Below are 24,533 nucleotides of genomic sequence, written 5' to 3'. Positions count from 1 at the left end.
CTGGATGCAAGTGTGATTTAGTTATTGCCAACACCTGTTAGGTGCCACAGGTAAGTTACAGGTGCTGTTAATTACACAAATTAGAGAAGCATCACATGAATTTTCGAACAGTGCCAATACTTTTGTCCACCCTCTTTTTTATGTTTGGTGTGGAATTATATCCAATTTGGCTTTAGGAGAATTCTTTTTGTGTTTTTTCATTTAAGACAAATTAAATGAAGATAATAATAACAAAGAATTTGTGTTTGCAATAATTTTCATGAAGAAACTGAGTATTATCTGACAAAATTGCAGGGGTGTCAATACTTTTGGTCACAACTGTACATCTGTGACCTCGTCTCCCGGTACTTACTTGCACGCAACCTCCGATCCTCACAAGATCTCCTTCTCTATTCCCCTCTTATCTCCTCTTCCCACAATCCCATAGAAGATTTCTCCCGTGCATCTCCCCTACTCTGGAACTCTCTACCCCAACATATCAGATTCTCACCTTCTGTGGAAATCTTCAAAACGAACCTGAAGACCTACCTCTTCCGAGAAACCTACAACCTGCAGTAACCACCGATCGACCAAATCATTGCACGACCAGCTCTACCATCACCTACTGTATCCTCACCCATCCCTTGTATATTGTGAGCCCTTACGGGCAGGGTCCTCTATCCTCCTGTACCAGTTGAGACTCATATTGTTTAAGATTATTGTACTTGCTTTTTATTATGTATACCCTTTGTCACATGTAAAGTGCCAAGGAATAAATTGCGCTATAATAATCAGAGCTTTTACATTTTGCAATGAAGCTGAGCTGAGAAATCTGCCGGTGTCCACACCAGGCTCAAGCTCTGTATATACAATGTCCATAAACATTAATTTCACTAAAAAATGCCCCGAAGAAGGAAAGCGAAACGTGCATCGGAGCGGAAGGATGCCAGAACACCATCACAGAGACCAGCTCAATACTTTTAGGTAACGACTTTCACTTTAATTTTTGTGGCTATGAAGCGTCAGTAGCATTTTTTTGTACCGAGCCTGTTTCACAGTGTACTCAGCCATTTCAGTTTCTATGCAGTTAACCTTATATTAGCACAATTTGAACGCACTAATATATTGAGCGATCAAATGCATACTTTGGTAGTACGGTGGATTCGCATACTCTATGGCTATAGCAGGCTATAGTAGGGCTATGGTATATTGACTTGTTCTTGTAGTTACCATTATGCTTATAAGTTAGCATATTATATTATGGTGAATCTGGTCTGATAATACATAGATGTGATAGTCCATGTGGCTATGGTCCCTTATCATGGGATTCTGCACCTTTTTTCCCTTTTTGCTAATGAATTTAATTGTTATATCAATAAAAATTGTTTTAATAGTACCTTTATTTGGGGCCTTTATTTAATAATATTGACTCCCACGTTTGAGTAATGTCCATAAACAGTGTGGTACTTATCACAGAAGGGGATGGAGTCAGAAGATTACTCAAGTGACAGCTAGTCACAGCAATGATAATCACAAGGTGATTAAAGCTTCAGTCTAAAGGCCCCTTTACATTTAGTGATGCACCAGCGATCCCTACCACGATACGACTTGGTCAGGATCGCTTGTGCATCGCTAAATGGTCGCTAGTGAGCTGCCAAATAGGCAGATCTCACTAGCGACGCAGCGATGCTCGGCGGTCGCTCTTACCTTTTAGATGCGGCGAGGCTGTCCTTCTTCCGCCCGCGTCCATGGCTCGCTCGTCGGCGCCAGCAGGAAGCTGATGACGAGAAATGGACCAGGCCGATCTCGTGCGATCAGCGATAACCAGCGGGGGGGCAGTCGGAGGTAAGTATCACATGTAGCGATATCGCTGCTGCGTCACAAAATCGGTGACGCTTTAGCGATATTGCTAGCGATATCACTATGTGTAAAGCCCCCTTAAGGCCGGTGTCACACTAAACATATGGAAAATCAGTCCGTGTCTCCATGCTGAGAGTTATACAAGTGTTCTCCGAATTGTCATCTGTTTGTAATGCGTTTCCAATGCGATGACGCAATTTTCTCGCACCTATGTATCCGTATGGCATCCGTATGAGATTCGTATGACATTCGTATGACGTGTATGGCTTTTCTCACTGATTTTCCCCATTGAATTAATTGGCTCAATGGGCTGAAATGAGGAAAATGTGTGCGTATTTGTCGCAAACTAGACGGATAGTCTGTGTGACGTTCGAGTTTTTCTCGCACCCGTAGGCTTGCATTGGCGAGTCTTGGACGATATACGAGTACAATCGCAGCATGTTGTGACTTTACATGCACGTCAAATATGCCTGAGAAAAAATACGGTGATGTGAGCTGCCCCATAGATTAACACTGGTCCCAGTGCTATGCAATGTTTTCTCACATAGCACTAGCCCATTGTTTTCTACAGTAGTGTGACACTGGCCTAAGTAAACAACACAGCCCATGTGACACATCATTGAGTTCAGTATTTTAACCCCTTCCTCATGCTGTTCCCAGTTTACATAGCAAAAACCTGCTGACAGATTCCTTTTATGTATTTAATTTTTAGTCTCAGATTTTAGAATGGAAAAAGTTCAGCATGATGAGCTTTATTTTTTTTCTATTCTAAAAACTAACACAGACTGTAACCCAGATGCATCCTAATGATAGTCAATGACTGATGCACTTTGAACAGTAATTCTGTGTCTGTTCTTAAAACTGGACACATTGAATTCTACACTGCAGGTGTAAACCCAGTTTGTGTATAACAGCCGTCGCATGCTTCCCTGATTACAGATTTTTTGAAAAGATGGGTTGGGCAGTTCGATTACTACATGCCTGACCCTTTTTTCTCAGGGAAGTATGTGCATGCTCCCCTGAATATCTTTTGCATGTGTTTGACTTTTGAAAAACCCTAATTAAGGGAGAGAGGGAAAAAATACAAGTGCGTCGCTTCCTCTGAGCGTAATACGTTTTTACCAACAGTAAAACAAATTTAGTTCAGTTGTGGATATACTCACCTTTAGAGTATGTGCACACGCTGCGGATTCTGCTGCGGATCTGCAGCGGATTTGGCCCTGCGGGTCCGCAGCAGATTCTGCTGCGTTGTACAGTACCTTTATTTCCAATGGAAAAAAAAATCGCAGTGCACATGCTGCGGATTTTTCCACGCGGATTTGCTGCGGGTTACAATCCACAGCATGTGAATTCTTTGTGCGGTTTTCGCTGAGGTTTCACCCCTTATCGTTATGAGGTGTGAAACCGCAGGGCAAAACCGCAGGCTAATCTGCAGATAAAAGTCCTGCGGATTTACCTGCGGATTTTTCAACAAAATCTGCACAACCTAAAAACTACGTGGGCACATAGCCTTAGGCTGGAGTCACACTAACCAGCGCAAAATACGCTCCGTATTTTACATGCGTAATACGGATGACAGACCCCTAAACATTGCTCCGTATGTCATCCGTAAGCAAGGTGTGGTCGCGTATTTTGCGCATGTAAGCATCCGTATGTAATCCGTATGGCATCCGTATGGTGAGATTTTCTCGCAGGCTTGCAAAATGGACATATAATGGAGCCCTATGACAGTTTTAATAAAGAAATGAAAGAATAGATATAGAGACATAGAATGCATATATATATATATGTATTCTATGTGTATATATCTATTCTTTCTTTCTTTATTAAACCTGTCAGTGTGAGTTTACTGTATAGCTCACTGAATTGCCGGCTTTGCTAAAAGACACCGGGTGCGTATTTCTCGCAAGTCACATGTGTGGTCCGTGTGTAATCCGTATTTTTTGCGCACCCATAGACTTGCATTGGGGTATTACGGCCGTAGTACGCTGACAATCGCAGCATGCTGCGAGTGGCACGGAGCGTAGGATACGGAGGAGAAATATACGCCTGGTGCGAGTGACCCCATAGAGAATCATTGGTCCGTGTCTAATGCGTGCTTTTTGCGCCTCTCACGCACCCGTATTCCTCGCCAGTGTGACTCCGGCCTTAATCAGAAATACACATTGAGATTCTCGAGGAATCAATTCTTTGGGCACCTCTCCTCCGTCTCTTAAATTTTCCAATAAGATGTGCAGCTCACTTTGGAGAACTACAGTATGTACTGATCCTACATAGGTAGTAAAGTCTGTATGAAGAGGAACTCCATGCAAATGTGGCACTAATCACCTTTGGATTTCTTAAATATATCCAAATCCGAGTGTCATTGATAAAGTATTGGAATGAATTAAATTATATTTATATTTTATGATTGTTTGCAACAATGTAACACCAGGTATTTAAAAGTTTATTTGGGATAAAATACAGGTATTATACTGTGATATTACTTTATTAAGAAAACTAAGTCTCTTTAGATGCAACTATGTAGACATTTGTCAGGGAGGAGATTTTGGGTCCCGCCCTGCTAATCCCTACTGGGAACCTTTATAAATAAGAAAGCTTTGAGGTTGTAACTCCACTTTATAGTACATTTGCATGTTGTCTGTTTTTTTGTTACCTGATGAAGGCTGCACTGTAAAAATAGCAGCCGAAATGCATTATACTGTATTTTAATAATTTTTGTTTGAGAAATTAAATTAATCTTTTGAAATATATGTTCCTTGGATTTGGATATATGGATATATTTAAGAAATCCTAAGGTGATTAGCGCCATATTTGCATGGAGTTCCTCTTCATACAAACTTTTCACGTGTATGAGGGATTTAGAGGAGATGGGTCAACAGTCATTTCAAATTTATGGACAGATTATTTCTTCCACTACCATTACTAGCAGTGCAATGGTTGCTTGATAATACCTTTACAATAGATATTTTTTTGTGTGTATTTTAATTATGGGACATTTATAGTTACTATAACTTATGAACTATTTTTCAGGTATACATTGTGGGACATGTGCCTCCAGGATATTTTGAAAAGAAACGCGGGAAGCCATGGTTCAGGGAAAGTTTCAACAAACAATATATAGAGATCATTCAGAAACACCACAAAGCTATACAAGGACAATTTTTTGGACATCATCATACAGACTCCTTCAGAATGTTCTACAGTATCTCAGGTAGCTGTGATTTTTTTTTTTTATCTGAATAATAATAGGCTATGTGCACATGCTGCGGATTCACCAGCGGATTTTTCCGTGCGGATCCGCAGGTAAAACGGCAGGTAAATTGACCTGCGGTTTTACCTGCGGTTTTCCCCTGCGGTTTGACATCTGGACAATGGAATAGGTGGCAAACCGCAGCGAAATCCGCAGACAGAATTGACATGACAATTCTTTCTGCAGATTTACAACCGCAGCTTTTCCGCAGTGAAAAAACCGCAGCATGTGCACTGCGGATTGTAAATCCCATAGATTTACATGGTACAGTACACTGTCTGCGGAACTGCTGCGGATCCGCAAGGCCAAATGCACTGTGGATCCGCAGCATGTGCACATACCCTTAATAATAGTTCAATATCTAGAAGAATTTACTGTGTAGAAAGGCACAATGAGCAAATGTAAGTTACACAGTGCTATATAATATGATGCAATGTATTAAGAGAATAAAAATTTTGATGACAGCGTTTCTTTAAGGGTGCAGCTTGGCTAACGAAAAGACAGGCGTGACGTGAAAGAGAAGGAGGACAACTTGAGGCTTGTTCTAATTGTTAAAATAAATAAAACGACGTATTTTCGTTCTTATTATTTAAATTAACGTTATATGACTTTTTGATGGAATGTTCTTTCTACTAAATTATCGGCGCCCGTATAATTGAACCATTTATATGCTATTCTGACTATTATGTACACAGTGTTATTTATAAAAATCATAATGCTGTATTTGGGTATTGGTGACCGTGTGATAGTAGTGTGCCGCACTTGCGTCTTGGAATTAATCTGTTTTGATATTTTGCGGGTCTGTATTCTGTGGCGCCTCCCTTGTGTTTGATTTCTGGCACCTGTGCGTTTGAGCTTCCCATTCCTGCCTTTAGAGTGTTCATTTGCTCTCCGCCCACATAGTCAGTCGCCACAGCGACGGAGCTGCAAACAAAATGACGTATTTTCGTTCTTATGGCTGTATGCGCCTGCGCAGTTACAGTGACGGAGCTGCAAACAAAATGACGTATTTTCATTCCTATGGCTGTATGCGCCTGTGCAGTTACAGTGACTGTCTATTCACTTCCGCGTCTTTTTGGAGGTGTGTTTGGCCCTCAGGACGCCTGCGCTGTTGTACACAAGCTGTGATGTAACACGCCGATTCCATGGGATAATGGCTACCAGCCATCAGATGTCTCATATCACTGGTCTTTCTATGGTAAGCAGCAGCGCAGCTGCCCCTGATTAATTAAATAATGACATATATTGGCACAGCAGACAGGCAGTCAGTACCCCCGATGAAGACACCAAGAGTGGCGGCACGCATCGGGTCTTTCCAATCGGCCTGCTCCATTCTACATGGGTTTTGTGTATCGCTAATGTGAACATGTGCTGATGATTGTAGGAGGCTATTTTAGCCTATACCTTTCTCTACATGGGTTTTGTATATCGCTAATGTGAACATGTGCTGACCATTGTAGGAGGCTATTTTTGCCCATACCTTTTTCTACATTGGTTTTGTATATCGCTAATGTGAACATGTGCTGACCATTGTAGGAGGCTATTTTTGCCCATACCTTTCTCTACATTGGTTTTGTATATCGCTAATGTGAACATGTGCTGATCATTGTAGGAGGCTATTTTAGCCCATACCTCTCTCTCCTTATTTCAGGGGCTTAGACCATGTGGGCTATTTGAATTTGTATGCTTCATGTGTATTTTTGAAGCAGTGCAATACATGTTCTTAAAGGGGTGATTTAAACCGTTTGCCTCTAATTTATTCTTTTATATTGCATTCAGACAAGACACTTCATGAGTTATATATCTCTATCTGTGGTGACTTATGGTATTAGTGTTAACCCTCTTCTCAGGTAATGAATTTATTGTCCACCTTTACTACACAGAGAGGGTTTTCTACCTTCTGCATGGTTAAATATTTCTATTTGAGGGGTGTATTTTTTCACACTATGGTATGCTGTTTACATGGACCTAGGGTCATTTTGCCATTGTGAAGTGTTTAGCGGTAGGTGGTATGCTCTATTATGAGCTTTATCAGATTTAAGGAAAAGAATTTTTGGATTAAACGTGCTCTGCTAGACAAATGACTCCTTCCAGATTGCGTACTTTATACTTTTAATTCCCAACGCGTTTCGAAGTAAACACTTCTTCCTCAGGGGATGATATGTACATATCATCCCCTGAGGAAGAAGTGTTAACTTCGAAACGCGTTGGGAATTAAAAGTATAAAGTACGCAATCTGGAAGGAGTCATTTGTCTAGCAGCGCACGTTTAATCCAAAAATTCTTTTCCTTAAATCTGATGATTTATGGTCACGGAGTGGCCATTTGGATGTGCAGCAGGCTGACCTTTGTTCCTTTGTGTCTGAAACTCTCCCACATAAGGTGAGTATAATATCTTGATTTATATCTATTTATACTTGGGTAAGACCCTATTGCGCTCTTTCTCTTTTAGTTTTAACCACTATTATGAGCTTTATGCAATATGTATATGTGTCATATGTTTGACCATTTTTAATGTTTGTAACAATTTTTTTTGTATGTTTTTCTGTGTTAGCATAAACAATTCAAATTTTATTCATCTCCTGCCTAGGGTGATCCCCTGCTTTGTGGCCTATTTCTTTTTTCTTTGTTAATCACTTACTCTGCTATAGGTCTAGGTTGGATCTCCTTAATAGTTCGGTAGTGCCCCCGTTTCTTGTTTCTGCTCGCACATATGACTCGCAACCACCATAACCAGGCCTTTCAGGCTCTGCAGTGCTTCCTACGCCAGCATTGCCTGCTCCAGAGCTGCCAACGAAAAACTCTCCCAGAGGATCTTTTTCACACACCGCCAGTGCTATGCCAAGTGTTGGGTAAACTGGGGAAAAGCACACTGCACCTAGACTCTGAAGAAGTGGAAATGTACATTATTTAGTGACATCACGCTCCTCTAGCAGTGTGAAGAACAAGTTTGGGTTTTGCAAATGGCCAGAGAACGTTATCTACCTGACTGCATTGTACCAACAGGAAATTTTGGTGAAGAAGAGGGTGATATTATGGGTTCTTTTTTAGACATTGTCCTATGGGCCTTTTCCCCTTAGTCCCAGCAAATAGAAATCTTAGTGTTTCTGCATACTATGGGATTTTGGACAATTGTGGGAACAATTTGATGATGGCGCTCTTCTGTTCATGCATGACTGTGCCCCAGTGATCAAGGTCCATAAAGGCATGATTGAGTTAGGTGTGGAAGTACTTGACTGGCGTCAACAGAGCCCTGACCTTAAGCCCATCAAACACCTTTGGTATGAACTAGAATGGAGGTAGGCTAGGCTAAATTGTTCAATATTAGTACCTGACCTTACAAATGCTCTAAGGGATGAATGGCCAAAAATTGCCAATTCCCACATACACAAGCCAAAAGCTTGTAAAAAGCCTTCCTATCAGAGTGGAGCTGTTTTAGGGGGGACCAACTCCCTAATAATGGGCATAATGCATAGGCATTCCATTATTCCATGATAATAAGAGATTCCCAACATTTGAGGATAAAACTATATACATTTTTATTGATTCACAAACTTAAAATCATTTCAAGAGACAGGGGATATAACCTCCAAAGAAGTGAGTGGAGACTGCTGCAAAACCGATTGAAAACCTGTTAATAATGGGGAGGTAAAAAACAAGGGGGATCATGGAGGATTCTAGAAGTGAGGCTGTGAGTTTAAAAAGGGTGAATAAGTGTACTAAATAATGCCATTCAGTCCACTACAGGGCTCTGCAGAATACACATGTCCAGGTGCTTATCACCACAGAAACAACAATAAACAGGGTCTAGATCCAATCAGTCCACTCAGTAATGCACACAAGGCTTGATAGACATAGATTGGTCAGTATTTACCTGCCCAAAAATGGTGGGATGTCAGGATGGAGTGCAGTGTTCCCCTTGGAGCGCCCCACGCAGGACAGTGGGGTACTCTGTACCGGGCCCGTTGACTTCAATGGGGGGACATCACGGCGGCGGTGACCCGGTCCGTGGCCCTGGGGCGTCCAGTAAATAAAATAGGTGAAAGTTGTGTGATGTTGAAGTGTGGTAAAAATGAAGATAGTTTATAGATGAATACATGACGCCACCTGTGGTATTCTGGTCAGAGGTGACCAGCGCTGCGGTGTTGTTTCCCCTGAGACTGTTGGTGTGTCGCAGCTGAGGTGAAAATAGCTCTCTACAGGTAGAGCAATAGTCCCAGGGCAAAGATGTTTGATTAATAGTAAAGATGGTGGTGAACGCTGGGGTGCAGAGAAATGAGAGGACACAGAGAGGTGCAGTTTCTTTACCTTTTACTGGTAATTAGTTGCAATCCGGAATACCACATACAGGTGATGGATTGAGTCCGGCTTGCCTGGAGGCATTCAGGGGATCCACCCTGCCAGGTGGGGTTTTGGGACCTTCCTTCTGCGGTTTGTGTGCGGGTCTCTGCTGTTTGTAACTAAGCTGAGACCCTCTATTTCGTGATGGTTTCTCTAACCTGTACGGCTATCAGCTTGAGCCTATTCCACAGGTACCGTCCTTTTCACCGTCAGCCCCGGGCTCCTTATCTGCTGCCGTGCCCTCAGGTGTTCAATGTCGCACAGGAGCTTACAGTCCCCTGTACTTTCAGATTTGGTGATCAGGACATACAGCTCCTGACCACCAAGGACTCTGGCGTTCCTTTTTCTCTATTAGCACTTCGCTCTGGGGTTTGCTATATGCAGTTTTTAGCTTCCCCAGAGCCCCTCTGTCTCTGCTTGTGTCCTTTCCCTCTTCACAGATCAGCTTCCCCTCACCAGCTCCTCACAGATCAGCTCCCCATCCTGAACTGACTGGATCTTCCAGAAAGATCTTTTTACCTCATGTTTAACTGTCTTGTCATTTTCTCTCAGCTGCTCTCGTTTCCATGACAACTCCCTCAGCTGACTTCTAGCTGACTCACCAACCCCATCTGCTGGCCATCTATAATCTATGTTACCTGGCATGGGGCACCCATCCTGCTTCCAAGCATGACTGCACCTCTTAGAGGGAGGCAATGTCACTGTGACAACCGGACTCTGGGGTGTCACATTCCCCCCAGTTAAGTTCAGTACTCCCGGACTGAGGAAACATAACAAGAATTGTTAACAACAATTAATGAAAATTTACAAAGTCGTAAAAATGATCTAAAACTAGACAAGAGAAAGAAACAATAGTATAGTTACTGCAGCGACCAGTCCTTAACCCCTTCATGACCCAGGCTATTTTGACCTCAATGACCTGGCCATTTTTTGCAATTCTGACCAGTGTCCCTTTATGAGGTAATAACTCAGGAACGCATCCTAGCGATTCTGAGATTGTTTTTTCATGACATATTGGGCTTCATGTTAGTGGTAAATTTAGGTCGATAATTTTTGCGTTTATTTGTGAAAAAACAGAAATTTGGCGAAAATTTTGCAATTTTTGAATTTTTATTCCGTTAAACCAGAGAAGTATGTGACACAAAATAGTTGCTAAATAACATTTCCCACATGTCTACTTTACATCAGGCAATTTTGGAAACAAAATTTTTTTTGTTAGGAAGTTATAAGGGTTAAAAGTTGACCAGCGATTTCTCATTTTTACAGCAAAATTTACAAAACCATTTTTTTAGGGACCACCTCACATTTGAAGTCACTTTGAGGGGTCTATATGGCAGCAAATACCCAACAGTGACACCATTCTAAAAACTGCACCCCTCAAGCTACTCAAAACTACATTCAAGAAGATTATTAACCCTTCAGGTGCTTCACAGGAACTAAAGCAACGTGGAAGGAAAAAATGGACATTTTAATTTTTCCAACAAAAATTTTCATTTAGCATCAATTTTTTCATTTTCACATCTGTAACAGGATAAAATGGATCATAAAATTTGTTGGGCAATTTCTCCTGAGTACACCGATACCTCATATGTGGTCATAAACCACTGTTTGGGCGCACGGCAGGGCTCAGAAGGGAAGGAGCGCCATTTGACTTTTTGAATGGAAAATATGCTGGAATATTTAGCGGTTGCCATGTCGCGTTTGGAGAGCCCCTGTGCGCCTAAACATTGGAGCTCCCCCACAAGTGACCCCATTTTGGAAACTAGACCCTCCAAGGAACTTATCTAGATGCATAATGAGGAATTTGAACCCCCAGGTGCTTCACAAATTGATCTGTTAAAAAAAAGTACTTTTTTTTTTCACAATTTTCTTTTAACCTCAGTTTTTTCATTATCACATGGGCAACAGGACAAAATGGACCCTAAAATTTGTTGGGCAATTTCTCCTGAGTGCACTGATACCTCATATGTGCTTATAAACCACTCTTTGTGCGCACGGCAGGGCTCAGAAGGGAAGGAGCGCCATTTGACTTTTTGAATGGAAAATATGCTGGAATATTTAGCGGTTGCCATGTCGCGGTTGGAGAGCCCCTGTGTGCCTAAACATTGGCGCTCCCCCACAAATGACCCCATTTTGGAAACTAGACCCTCCAAGGAACTTATCTAGATGCATAATGAGCAATTTGAACCCCCAAGTGCTTCACAAATTGATCCGTAAAAAAAAGGACTTTCTTTCACAAAAATGTTTTTTTAGCCTCAGTTTTTTCATTTTCACATGGGCAACAGGATAAACTGGATTCTAAAATTTGTTGGGCAATTTCTCCTGAGTACACGGATACCTCATATGTGGTCACAAACCACTGTTTGGGCGCCTGGCAGGGCCCGGAAGGGAAGGAGCGCCATTTGACTTTTTGAATGGAAAATTAGCTCCAATTGTTAGCGGACACCATGTCGTGTTTGGAGAGCCCCTGTGTGCCTAAACTTTGTAGCTCCCCCACAAATGACCCCATTTTGGAAACTAGACCCCCGAAGAAGCTTATCTAGTTGTGTGGTGAGCACTCTGAACCCCCAAGTGCTTCACAGAAGTTTAGAACGCAGAACCGTGAAAATAAAAAATATTTTTTTCCCTCAAAAAATGATTTTTAGTCCACTATTTTTTATTTTCACAAGGGTAACAGGATAAATTGGACCCCAAAAGTTGTTTTTCAGTTTGTACTGAGTAAGCTGGTAGCCCATATGTGGAGGGGACCACTGTTTGGGCACATGTAGGGGCGCGGAAGGGAAGTAGTGACGTTTTGAAATGTCGACTTGATGGAATGGTCTGCGGGTGTCATGTTAGGTTTACAGAGCCCCTGATGTACCTAAACAGTGGAAACCCCCCACAAGTGACCCCATTTTGGAAACTAGACCACCCAAGGAACTAATCTAGATGTGTGGTGAGCACATTGAACCCCCAAGTGCTTCACAGAAGTTTATAACGTAGAGCCGTGAAAATAAAAAAAATTTTCCCAACAAAAATTATTTTTTTAGCCCCCGATTTTTAATTTTCCAAGAGGGTAACAGGAGAAACTAGACACCCAAAGTTGTTGTGCAATTTTTCCTGAGTACACTGATACCCCGTATGTGGGGGTAAACCACTGTTTGGGCACACATCGGGGCTCGGAATGGAGGCAGCACTGTTCGACTTTTTGAACACAAAATTGGCTGGAATAAATGGTGGCACCATGTCGTGTTTGGAGACCCCCTGATATGCCTAAACAGTGGAAATCCCTAAATTCTAACTCCAATCCTAACCCTAATTGCAACCCTAATCATAACCCTAGCCCCAACATACCCCTAACCCAAATCCCAACCCTAATCATAACCCCAACACACCCCTAACCCTAATCCGAACTCTAACCCTAATCACAAACCTAACCCTAATCCCAACCCACCCCTAACCGTAATCTTAGCCCTAGCCCTAGCCCTATTTCTAACCCTAACCCTAATTGAAAAATAAAAATATTTTATTATTTGTCCCTATGGGGGGTGATAAGGGGGGTGGTAATTTACATTTTTTTTATTTTGATCACTGTGAGAGTTTATCACAGTGATCAAAATAAAAAAAAAAATGAATCTGCCTCTGGGAAATGCCGGCGGGCGCACTGCGCATGCGCCCGCCATTTTCTAAGATGGCGGCGCCCATGGACCGGGACGACTGGACACCGGGACGGCCATGGGGGGATTAGTGAGTATCGTGGGGGGGGGATCGGAAGGTGGGGGGAGCGGAGGGAAGGGGGAGGGGGGCAGATTGTGACAGCGGCGGCCGATCGCCGCAGTCAGTCGGTGGCGGCGGCCGATCGGGGCCGTCAGTCAGCGGGGGGGGGGTTAACTTAGTGTCTCCAGCCATGTCCAATGCTATTTCAGCATCGGCCATGGCTAGATTGTAATAGTTGACCAAATTTCATTGATGAACTATTACTATTGCACTGATTGGCTGTTTCACTTTCAACAGCCAATCAGAGCGATCGTAGCCAAGGGGGGGCTAAGCCACCCCCCATGTGGTGAAGCACAAAGGGTCCTGTCACTGCGGGTCCGGTGACCTTTCCGTGACTCCGGTCACCCGACCCGCAGGGGGGTTTTGAAGTCATGACACAGGGTATGCGTCATGGGTCGAATTGGCACTGACTTTCATGACGCATACGCTGTGTCACAGGTCGGGAAGGGGTTAAGCTGCTATCCAGGAATTGTCTTTGTTTTTGTACCTGGAATTTGGTTGGTGGGAACCGCCTTAGCCCACTTTGTGTGTCATCCCTGGGCTTATTTTCAAGGCCAAGTTGGAGTAACTATTTACAAATAAAAGTTCTGACCACACATAGTCCTGTGGCCCAATTGTACTTTAACAGGTTATTAAGATTACTTTAAAAGTTCATACAGTAAGTCTCTGTAGGCTCATATGCTTAACGGTTACATCTATACATTCTTATTACTTTATTTACATTATGTACTCTCTGTAACGGGCAGGGATTTGACCTCTAGTACTACGAGTGGATCTACGCAGTATAGGTATTTCTGATGACCTGACCTGTTCTCTGATGTCTACTGTTGGTGCACTAGTCACTACACTATAAGTAGACTTGTGTAAGATTGGTATTCTGGACTGCCTTCTCCTGACTCCTAGACTCACCATGAGATTGATAGATTCGCTGTAAGCAGGAGACAGATTTCCGCATTCCACTGCAGATGTGGCATCTGTTACTGGAGCCATTTCATTTAGAGTCTCTACTTCATCTGGTGGAGTAGGCTGCTGAAAGGTTAGGACTGGTACTATGATAGCCTGATTTACTTAAGTCCATGTCCGAGGAAATTCTCCAAGAATAGTTTGGATCTTTTCTTCCACCTCTACTATGGGCAGTGGAGTGTGTTGGACTTCTTTCTTGTCCTTCAACTGATCAGGGCACACCTGTAGATCTCTTGAGACTGCTTCTAAGGTTTCTCCTCCATCTTTGCTGATGAGGCATACCTTGGTGTTATTAAAGTCTGAAGGTTTTACGGTGTATGGCTCAGACTCCAACTGGTCATCTAGTTTGTGAACACATCTTTCTTTTGAGTACTTGTTCTCCTGGTATCAAGGGAACAGCAGGGGCGTGTTGATTGTAATTCCTTTCCTGCCTCTGTCTTGCTTGGGACAAACTTTTCTCTACACATTCTTGTACTTTGCGGTATTGTTGCTGCCGCTCTGTATCCCAGTCTGCATCTGGTGACGTTGTCTCAGATGTTAAGACTCCCATGTCTAAATCAATGGGTAACTTGCCAGGTCTTGCTCTCAAGTAGGCTGGAGTGCAATTGGTGGTGTTTACCGGTATATGATGATATAGATCTGGCAACTTCTCTGGCCACTGATTTCGTTCTTCCAGAGGTAAGGTCTTCAATAAGTCGATGACCACCTGGTTCATCTTTTCACACATGCCATTTGTCTGTGGATGGTACGGCGTCGTTCTGATTTTCTTGCAACCGTACATGTTACAGAACTCCTGGAACACTTCTGCCTCAAAGGCTGTACCTTGGTCGGTGAGCACTTGTTCAGGGTATCCGTGCGGTCGACAAAAGTGCTGCTGAAATGCCTTGGCTGCTGTCTTTGCTGTTTGGGCTTTAACAGGCGCGACTACCAAGAACCTTGAGTAATGGTCCACGATGGTCAAAGCATAGGTGTAGCCATTCCTACTCGGAGTTAACTTCGCGTAATTCAAGGCTACCAATTCAAGCGGCTGTTTTGTGATGATCGACTGTAATGGGGCTCGCTGGCTGTTACGGTCTTTTCTGCGCAGGCTGTATGGGCCACATTCTCGGCACCACTTCTCAATGGAACTCCTCATGCCAACCCAGTAGAATCTTTCATGAAGTAGGACCTCCAACTTCTTCCAACCGAAGTGTCCAGCTCCATTGTGGTATGCCTCCAAGACCATTGGCGCATCCCTCTTCAGGAATACCACCTGCCAGACCAGTTCATGTGTGCGCGAGTTGATGTTCCTCCGACACAGTTTACCCTCGTAGATGAACAGCTTGCCTCTCTCCTTCCATAACTGCTGTGCTTCCTGTGGGTCATCTGGACCAGGATGTGCATCAGCTTGTGCCAGCCACTCTTTTACTAGACGAGCAGCTGGGTAACTATCTTGTGTCTCTGCCCACTCATGATGGGGTAATGGGTTCAATGTTACCTCTCGTACGACAAAGCGCTTATTCCTCACTCCTTGGGAGCGCTGGGCTGCAATTGGACGGTGGAAGGCTGGTAACTCGATTTCTTGGAGTTCTTTTGGATCTTCTTCCCCGTCTGGTGAATTGGGCATCCTGGACCATGCAACCGCCTTTGCGGTCTTATGTCCTGCTCGGTACTTGATGTTGAACTCGTAGTTGGACAGCCAGGCCATCCATCGCTGCTCGAGTGCCCCAAGCTTTGCCGTTTCAAGGTGGGTTAACGGATTATTGTCCGTGTAGATGGTGAACTTTGCTGAAGCCAAGTAGTGCTTGAAGCGCTCTGTTACCGCCCAGACTATGGCGAGGAACTCCAGTTTAAAGGAACTGTAGTTGTCGGGGTTCCTCTCAGTGTAATGAAGCTTCCTGCTGGCGTAGGCACTCACTCTCTCTCTGCCTTTCTGCACTTGTGACAGCACTGCTCCCAATCCCACGTTGCTGGCATCAGTGTAAAGTACAAATGGTTGGTCATAGTCAGGATAGGCCAGGACCTCATCTCCCGTGAGGGCCAATTTCAATCTGATGAAGGACTCTTCTATCCTTTTTTTCCACTCGAACGGAAGACTCTTGTTCTTGGCCTTCTTGGATTGGCCCACTAGAAGATCTTGCAGGGGTACAGCTATTTTGATGAAGTCCTTGATAAATCTTCGGTAGTAGCCTACTAACCCCAGAAATTGCCTCACTTCATGAATAGTGCTAGGTCTTTGCCAGTCCCGCATAACGGTGACTTTGTCAGGATCAGGTGCCACACCTTCTGCGCTCACCATATGGCCTAGGTACTGCACTTTGGGTTTCAAAAGGTGACATTTGGATGGCTTTACCTTCAGGCCAAAGTTTGACAGGGCTTCGAATACCTCGGCTAGGTGCTTCGTAGGTTTTGGAGAAGACGATGATGTCACCCAGGTACAGCAGAACAGTTTCAAAGTTTTTATGTCCAAGGCAGCATTTCATTAACCGCTGAAATGTTCCTGGCGCATTGCTGATGCCCAATGGCATGTAGTTAAACTCGCAGAGGCCCATTGGTGTTGTAAACGCTGTCTTCTCTTTGTCTGCCTCTGCCACAGGAACCTGCCAATACCCACTGGTGAGATCTAAGGTAGAGAAAGAGTTAGCGGTTCTCAGTGTAGCTAGTGATTCCTCAATTCTAGGTAATGGGTAAGCGTCCTTATGTGTAATGCTCTTAATCCGCCTGTAGTCTACACACATTCTCATAGTACCATCTTTCTTATTAACGAGGACTAATGGAGCTGCCCCGGGGCTACAACTATCTCTGATTACCCCAGTCTCCTTCATCTCCCATAACATACTCTTGGCACATTGATAGTGTGCTAGGGGTACAGGCCAGTGCCTCTCTTTAATGGGTGGATGATCTCCGGTGGAGATATGATGTTGAACCCCTTTTGCCTTCCCAAAGTCTAGAGGATGCTGTTGTGAGTTCATTTTCCCCTTCACCGTTGATGTCTGATGAACTCCCTCTGCTGGTGAAGAGAGGTAGTGAAATTGATTGGGTTAAGAACCTGTCATCTGAACAGGTGGAGCCTGATTGGACACCCGGAATCACTGAGTGGATATAAGGCAGCCGACGCCCTACAGGGGTGCTGGTGATCCTTTCTGCTCTGAGCTCTTGCAACCAGTTAGTCCTGTCTACTGAAAGCTAAGTTTTTGCTCTCTTATTTTTCCATGAGATTTTGTCTGTTTGCTTCGTGTTTTGTGTTCAGCCTGCCTTTGTTGGGACGGGCTGAGCTCCATTTTTGTCTCTGATCAGTTTATCTTTTTGTTCTGTTTTCAGAATATACCTGAGTGCTGATATAGTGATTTTGAAGTCTAGCGACTTCAGGGCCTTTTTCCCTATCAGACGGTTGGGACATTTTTGGTAGGGTTTTTTGCGGATTGCAGTCAGCATCTTTTCTGTCCTTTCCTATTTAGTTAGTTGGGCCCCATCATTTGCTCAACCTGTCTTTCTGTCTGTGTTTGTGTTTTAATCTGCTTTTCACCGACAATACATGTTGGGGGCTGTCTATTGTTCTGGGGCAGTTTAGATTTCCCCTTTCTTTAGGCTTATTTAGTTCTCCGGCTGTGAACGAGGGGTCTAGGGCACCGTAGGAACCCCCCCACGGCTACTGTTAGTTGTGGTGAATAGGATCAGGGGTCTGCAATCCGATAGCTACCAACCTCTCCGGTTTTCTGGACTTAGCTTGTATTTTTGTTTTTTTCCTCCTTCGGTGACTCATTCATAACAGGATGCTTGCTGAAGAACCGTTCAAATTCTCGAGCCACCCGGTAAGCCCCATGTTTTTGGTGCGAAGGAGTGGAGTCAGTGCCTATGTGTAGCTGCTGACACCAATCCTCCTGCTGCCCTTTAGAGCCATTCTCTTCCACCTTGTCAGATGGAAGCAAGGGTTCTAGTGCCTCTATTGCATTGTTACTTACAGTGAACAACTTAGCAAGGGTGGCATACCGGGGTAAATGGACCTCTCTCTCCCCACAATTTAAGATGCGTATTGGTACTCTCCCCTTGCGGACATCAACTACCCCTCTGGCTGTCAGGATAGTGGGCCTGCTATCAGAGTACATGGGTTTTACCAGGGCTTGGTAATCTTGACCCCTGAGGCCTATTGCTGCCCAACACCATATTAACATTTCACTTCTGGGAGGTACTGCAATGGGGAAAGGATCAGAAGATGGAATAGGATACTAGAGGTGAACAACTGGCTACGACGGTGGTGCAGGCAGCAAGGATTTGGATTCTTGGACCATGGCGTGAATTACCTATACGATGGACTTCTCGCAAGAGATGGGATACACCTCACAAAACCTGGGACACACACATTCGCCAGAAGACTTGCCACACTCATCAGGAGGGCTTTAAACTAGAAGAAGAGGGGATGGGAGGAAAAACAGCAGACAAGAGCATGCAGCAGAAGGACAAACTAATCAAGGATACTAGATGTGGTAAAGAGGACCAAAGACAGGGTACTCAGAAGGAAGCTAAGAAAAAGGAAGCAAAACTTCTTTCCTGCATGCTGACCAATAAGATTGAAGATCTGGAGTTGGTAATGTATGAGGAAAAATATGACATAGTAGGAATAACTGAGACATGGTTAGAAGACAGCTATGACTGGGCGGCTAACTTGCAAGGATATGATTTGTTTAGGAGGGATCGTAAAAAAAAAAAAGGAAAGGAAAGGGAGCGGAGTCTGTCTATATATAAAGTCCACTTTAAAGCCCACACTAAGAGAAGATATACAAGAGGGAAATGAAGAGGTGGAGTCTCTATGGGTGGAGATACAAGGAGGGAAAAGTAATAAAATCCTCATAGGGGTTTGTTCTAAGCCACCAAATATAACAGAAACCACTGAAAATGTATTATTGAAACAAATAGATAAAGCAACAAATCAGAATGAGATGATTATTATGGGCAACTTCAACTACCCCGACATAGACTGGGAAACTGAAACCTGCGTATCTCAGAAAGGAAACCAATTTCTGTCAGTGACCAAGGATAATTATCTGTCACAACTTGTGCAGGGCCCAACTAGAGGGACAGCCCTACTGGACTTAATTTTAAGCAACAGGCCAGATAGAATAACAGAAGTACTAGTCGATGGTCACCTAGGGAACAGTGACCACAATATAATAAAATTCCACTTGTCCTTCAGTAAGGTGCCCTGGAAGGGGGTTACAAAAACACTGAATTTCAGGAAAGCAAAGTTTGATCAGCGTAGAGAGGACCTTCGCCGAATTGATTGGGACAATGTCCTCAAAAATAGGAGCACAGAAAATAAATGGGAAATATTTAAATCAGTTTTACACACCCACTGCGAGCTAGCCATACCGTACAGAAATAAAAGGGCTAGGAACAGGAGAACACCAATGTGGCTAAATAAGAATGTAAAAAGGGCAATAAATAACAAGAACAAGGCATTTAAGAAGCTAAAACAAGAAGGCAATGAAGAAGCATTAAAAAGTTATAGAGAAAAAAATAAAATGTGTAAAAAAAAAAAAAAAAAAAAAAAAAAAAAAAAAAATACATTTAGCAAAAGTGGAAACTGAGAGACTCATTGCTAAGGAAAGTAAAACAAACCCAAACTATTCTTTAATTATATAAACAGTAAAATGATTAAAATTGATGGTGTCGGCCCTTTAAAGAACAATGAGGGTGAAATCATAGAGAGCGATGTGGGGAAAAGCAAGTGTTTTAAATACTTTTTTCTCAACAGTGTTCACACAGGAAAAGGATTTGCCAGGGGAAATGCAGAGTGATAATGTAAACTCCCCATTAAGTATTACCTGCCTAATCCAGGAAGAAGTGCAGAACCGCCTTAGTAAGATTAAAATTGACAAATCACCAGGCCCTGATGGCATTCACCCTCGGGTATTAAGGGAGTTAAATAATGTGATAGACAGGCCTCTATTCCTTATATTTAAAGACTCTATAGAAACAGGGTCTGTTCCTTTTGATTGGCGGCAAGCAAATGTGGTACCAATATTCAAAAAGGGGTGTAAAAGGGAACCTGGAAACTATAGGCCGGTAAGCTTAACATCTGTTGTGGGTAAAATTTTTGAAGGGTTTCTAAGGGATACCATTATGGAATATCTCAATGTTAATAAATGTTTAACTCCATATCAACATGGATTTATGAAGGATCGCTCCTGTCAAACTAACCTGATCAGCTTCTATGAGGATGTAAGCTCTCAAATGGACCAAGGAGAATCATTGGATGTCATTTATCTCGACTTCTCTAAGGCTAGTTTCACACTTGCTTTTTTTTGCAGCGCGTTTTTCCCGCAAAAAAACGCATTGAAAAAACGCATACAAATGCATACAAACGCTGCGTTTTTTTCAAGCATTTTTATGCGCATGCAGGAAAAAAACGCAGCGTTTTTGTGCGTTTGTATGCGTTTTTTGTGCGTTTGCGTTTTTTTACAGATTTTGGAAAAACCCCACAAAAAAGAAAAAACAACCATTCAACAACACACAAGACCAATGGGACTTCATTGTGGGTGTGGTATGTTAATATATAGACCCTGTCTACAGTATTCTTCACATTTGCTTGATTCTTCTCGTGACCATGGATCTGCGCTGGAAGAGTTTTCACTTCAACTTGGATTTGGACATCGCGATGGCTCAGGCGTATGCAGTTGCTTGCCATGAACAAAGGAAGAGAGAGAGGCAGCGAAGACGGCGGCGTATGTGGATACATCCGATTGTTGAACTCCGGGAGAGCCGTGGGGCATACCACACCCTCTACAGCGAGCTCCAGTCAAACCCGGAGAAATTTACAGATTATATCCGGATGTCCCACGAAAGTTTCATGGATTTGCTTGCTCGTGTCCAACAATCCATCCGGAGACAGGACACACAGCTCCGTCGTGCGATTCCTCCTGAGGAACGGCTACTGGTGACATTACGGTATGTTTTAAAAACCAAGGGGTGCGGTCTGATGGTTTTTTTTTAAATTTAGTATTCAAAACCTTGGGTAATTAGTTTTCGTGAATGTACTAATATTTTATAGTTTTTTAAAATAATATACATAAATATTAATTTTACTTCTTTGTCTGTTCACAGATTCCTGGCGACTGGAGAAACCCTATCTTCACTACACTTCCAGTACCGTATTGGAATCTCTACCTTGTCTGGAATTGTTGCTGACACCTGCCGGGCTCTCTGGAATGTTCTTTGTCCAGAATTTATGCCCCTGCCCACCGCTGAAAAGTGGATGGAAATTGCTGACAAATTCTGGACAGTATGCAATTTTCCCAACTGTTTGGGAGCTGTTGATGGTAAACACATACGGATCATCAAACCCCAAAGAACGGGATCTGAGTACTATAATTACAAAAAGTACTTTTCAATAGTACTCATGGCCATTGCGGATGCCGGATGTATGTTTGTAGCAGTGGACATTGGAGCATTTGGCTGTGGTAATGACTCACAGGCTTTTAAAAACTCAGACATGGGCCGGAGGTTGTATGGCAACCAATTTAATTTCCCTATGCCACGGCCTCTTCCTCACACCGAAGCTCCGCCACTGCCCTTTGTAATGGTTGGCGATGAGGCTTTTCAAATGTGCGGAAACTTACTGAAACACTACTCCAGCCGGGACTTGGACCACACCAAAAAAATATTTAATTACAGGCTGACCAGGGCCAGAAGAACTGTCGAGTGTGCTTTTGGGATTCTTGTCTCCAGATGGCGAATTCTGGGCACGGCCATTAATCTTAAACTTGAAACAGTCGATGAGGTGGTGAAGGCCTGTGTGGTTCTACATAACTTTGTGATGGCTAAAGAGCACCCGACCTTTGAACTGGACGATGATGCTCCTAACCCATTGCCTGAATTCACTCAGCACACTCTCAGGTCATCCGTTGAAGTTGGCCAAATGAGGGACCAATTTGCGGCCTACTTTATTTCTGATGTAGGACGGGTGCACTGGCAAGATGAAATGGTGTAATGTTTTTGTTTGTTTATGGTAATAAAAAACCTTATTTGATACCATTACTGAGTGCACTATATTTTTTAAACTCCAATTAAATAAAAAACTTCCCATGTATAACTGAATTTTTTGATGTTCACACACCTGGGCAGGTAAATACACATATGAGTTAAAATGCAGCATTGCTAGTCTGCGTGAAATATATTGGAACGAGCAAAGCTGCAGGCCATGAATCAGGAAACCAATTTTTTTCAAGAGAAAATTGTGCAACTAGTTGAAAACAAAGTATGTGATTTTCTCAAAACACAACCCTCAAAACCCAACCCCAATGAAAGTCCATGGGGAATACAAGTCAGCATTGAGTGGATGAATGTAATCTGCTCAATTCCAACTTACAAGTTATTACACTAGGCCTTGGAATGACTATACTAGGCCGTGGTATTTCAAATATGAGTATAGTAGGCCTTGGGCCTACTAGTATAGTCATATGTGAAATACCACGGCCTAGTATAGTCCTACTGTAAAGGCCTACTGTAATAACTCGATTTTTAACAACTAGCATCTTGATTCACAAAAAACAAACTGGTGAAACTTTTTAAGAAAGAAACTTATTTTTTAGACAAGTTTCAACAGTTTGTTTTTCATGAAACCAGATCCAAGTTGGTAAAACTCGAGTTATTACACTAGGCCTTGGTATGACTATACTAGTCCGTGTTATTTCACATATGACTATACTAGGCCTTGGGTTGGTTTTTAACATGTATTTACCCATCAGTGTGTGTGAGCGGCGCAAACAACATTAATGAAACTTTGTAATGGTGAACCACAAATGTAAATTTATTTTTAATCACAAAAATAAACCAAAAAATTATTTTTTCCGGCGTTTGGGGGCAGATGGTTTCAATTTGGGGGTGTGCAGGGAATATGCAACACTTGCAGTTGAAGACGGTGTTTGAGGGGAAGGGGCAACAAAACTTGTGGGGGAAGGTAGTCCAGTTAAGGGAATTAAACTTGGAACACTTGGAGGAGAGGAAATCTGTTCAGGTACATTAGTTGTAATGGCATGTCGCCGTAGGCTTGTGTGCCTGCACCGACTTTGGCCCAATGCCCGCCTTGATAGATTTCGCCTTGAACTGGGGCAAATATTGAGTGTAGGTCCCCCGTCTGCTGGTGTGGCTGCTGCTGAGGTGGCTGCTGCTGCTGCTGAGGTGGCGGCTGCTGCTGCTGAGGTGGCGGCTGCTGCTGCTGAGGTGGTTGCTGCTGCTGCTGAGGTGGCTGCTGCTGCTGCTGAGGTGGCTGCTGCTGCTGCTGCTGAGGTGGCTGCTGCTGCTGCTGCTGAGGTGGCTGCTGCTGCTGCTGCTGAGGTGGCTGCTGCTGCTGCTGAGGTGGCTGCTGCTGCTGCTGAGGCGGCTGCTGCTGCTGCTGAGGCGGCTGCTGCTGCGGTGGCTGCTGCTGCTGCTCTTCGTTGGCAGTGCTCGTCCTTGCAGGAGGACTGGTGGCGGCAGTGATGGTCCAGGTTTGCAGAGTGGTGGTGGCAGGGCTACTACATGTTGTTGTAGCGGCAGGGCTGTTCCATGTTTGCCTAGTGGTGGCTGAGCTCCACGCATGCATGGGAGTGGCGGTGGTGCTCCAGACAGGAGCAGCGCTTGCCATGGTGGTGTCGGTGAAGTGACCAGCTGCACTCAGACTTGTGGTGGTGTAACGGTGGGTGTCCTGGCTTTGAATAGAGGTGTCCGTGCAGTGGTATGCAGCACAAGTCGGTAGTGAGGTGAAGCGAGTCAATGGTGGCACAGGTGGAAATGACACCACTGACTGCTGACCGTACCGATTATGCTGCATAGCCTGCAAGAAAGCATTGTTGCAGGCCTGCAGCACATTCAGCTGTTGCTCAGGACTAAGGTGTTCCGCCATGCCCTTTTCAATCTTACTAAAAAAATGGTGTGCTGGTCTGTTGAGGTCGGCCTCCAGACGGTCAAGGCGCTGTTCTACAGAATTGAAGCGGTGTTCAAAGTGGTTAAAACAATGTTCCATGAGTGCAAAACCGCTTTCAACTCTGTTGGACAGTGACTTGAGGCTGGAATTAAAGGCCTCGCTCAAATGCATAAACTCGGGCAAGACATTCCTGTCCAAGGCCCTCTGCCGCTGGCGGGTAGTGCCCGCATAACCAGTGGCAGAGACCTGGGACAGGGGAACACCTGATGGCCCAGCTTCCTGGTCACCAGCTGTGTGTGTGGCTGACCTGCAAGGTGCTTCCTGGCTGTCGGATGGCTGGGACGGGTCAGAGGACGTCCGAGGAAGGACCGCTCCAGGGCCAGGTTGCAGGGTGCTGCTCCAGGTGCTGTGGAAGAAAGGAAAATCATTACTACCATGCCTTTACAAGAAGCATCAGCTGTGGATTAGAAAAACACAGATTAATAAAAACCCAAAATTTATA

The 24,533-nt window shown here is 43.8% G+C and overlaps 1 protein-coding gene across 1 annotated transcript in view; it reads left to right on the top strand.

Moving 5' to 3' along the window:
- Positions 1-24,533, top strand: part of SMPDL3B (sphingomyelin phosphodiesterase acid like 3B) — a 446,519-nt gene that overhangs the window by 336,356 nt on the left and 85,630 nt on the right. Inside the window, exon 7 of the mRNA XM_073564586.1 lies at positions 4,873-5,053. Within this exon, the coding sequence (XP_073420687.1) occupies positions 4,873-5,053 (181 nt within the window). The remainder of the gene's footprint in view (positions 1-4,872; positions 5,054-24,533) is intronic.

Source organism: Dendrobates tinctorius, unplaced genomic scaffold (genome assembly GCF_039654945.1).
Source record: "Dendrobates tinctorius isolate UK_male_01 unplaced genomic scaffold, ASM3965494v1 ptg000015l, whole genome shotgun sequence".
NCBI lineage: Eukaryota > Metazoa > Chordata > Amphibia > Anura > Dendrobatidae > Dendrobates > Dendrobates tinctorius.
The sequence above is the reverse complement of the archived record's forward strand: the minus strand, read 5'-3'. Positions and strand labels throughout refer to the sequence as shown.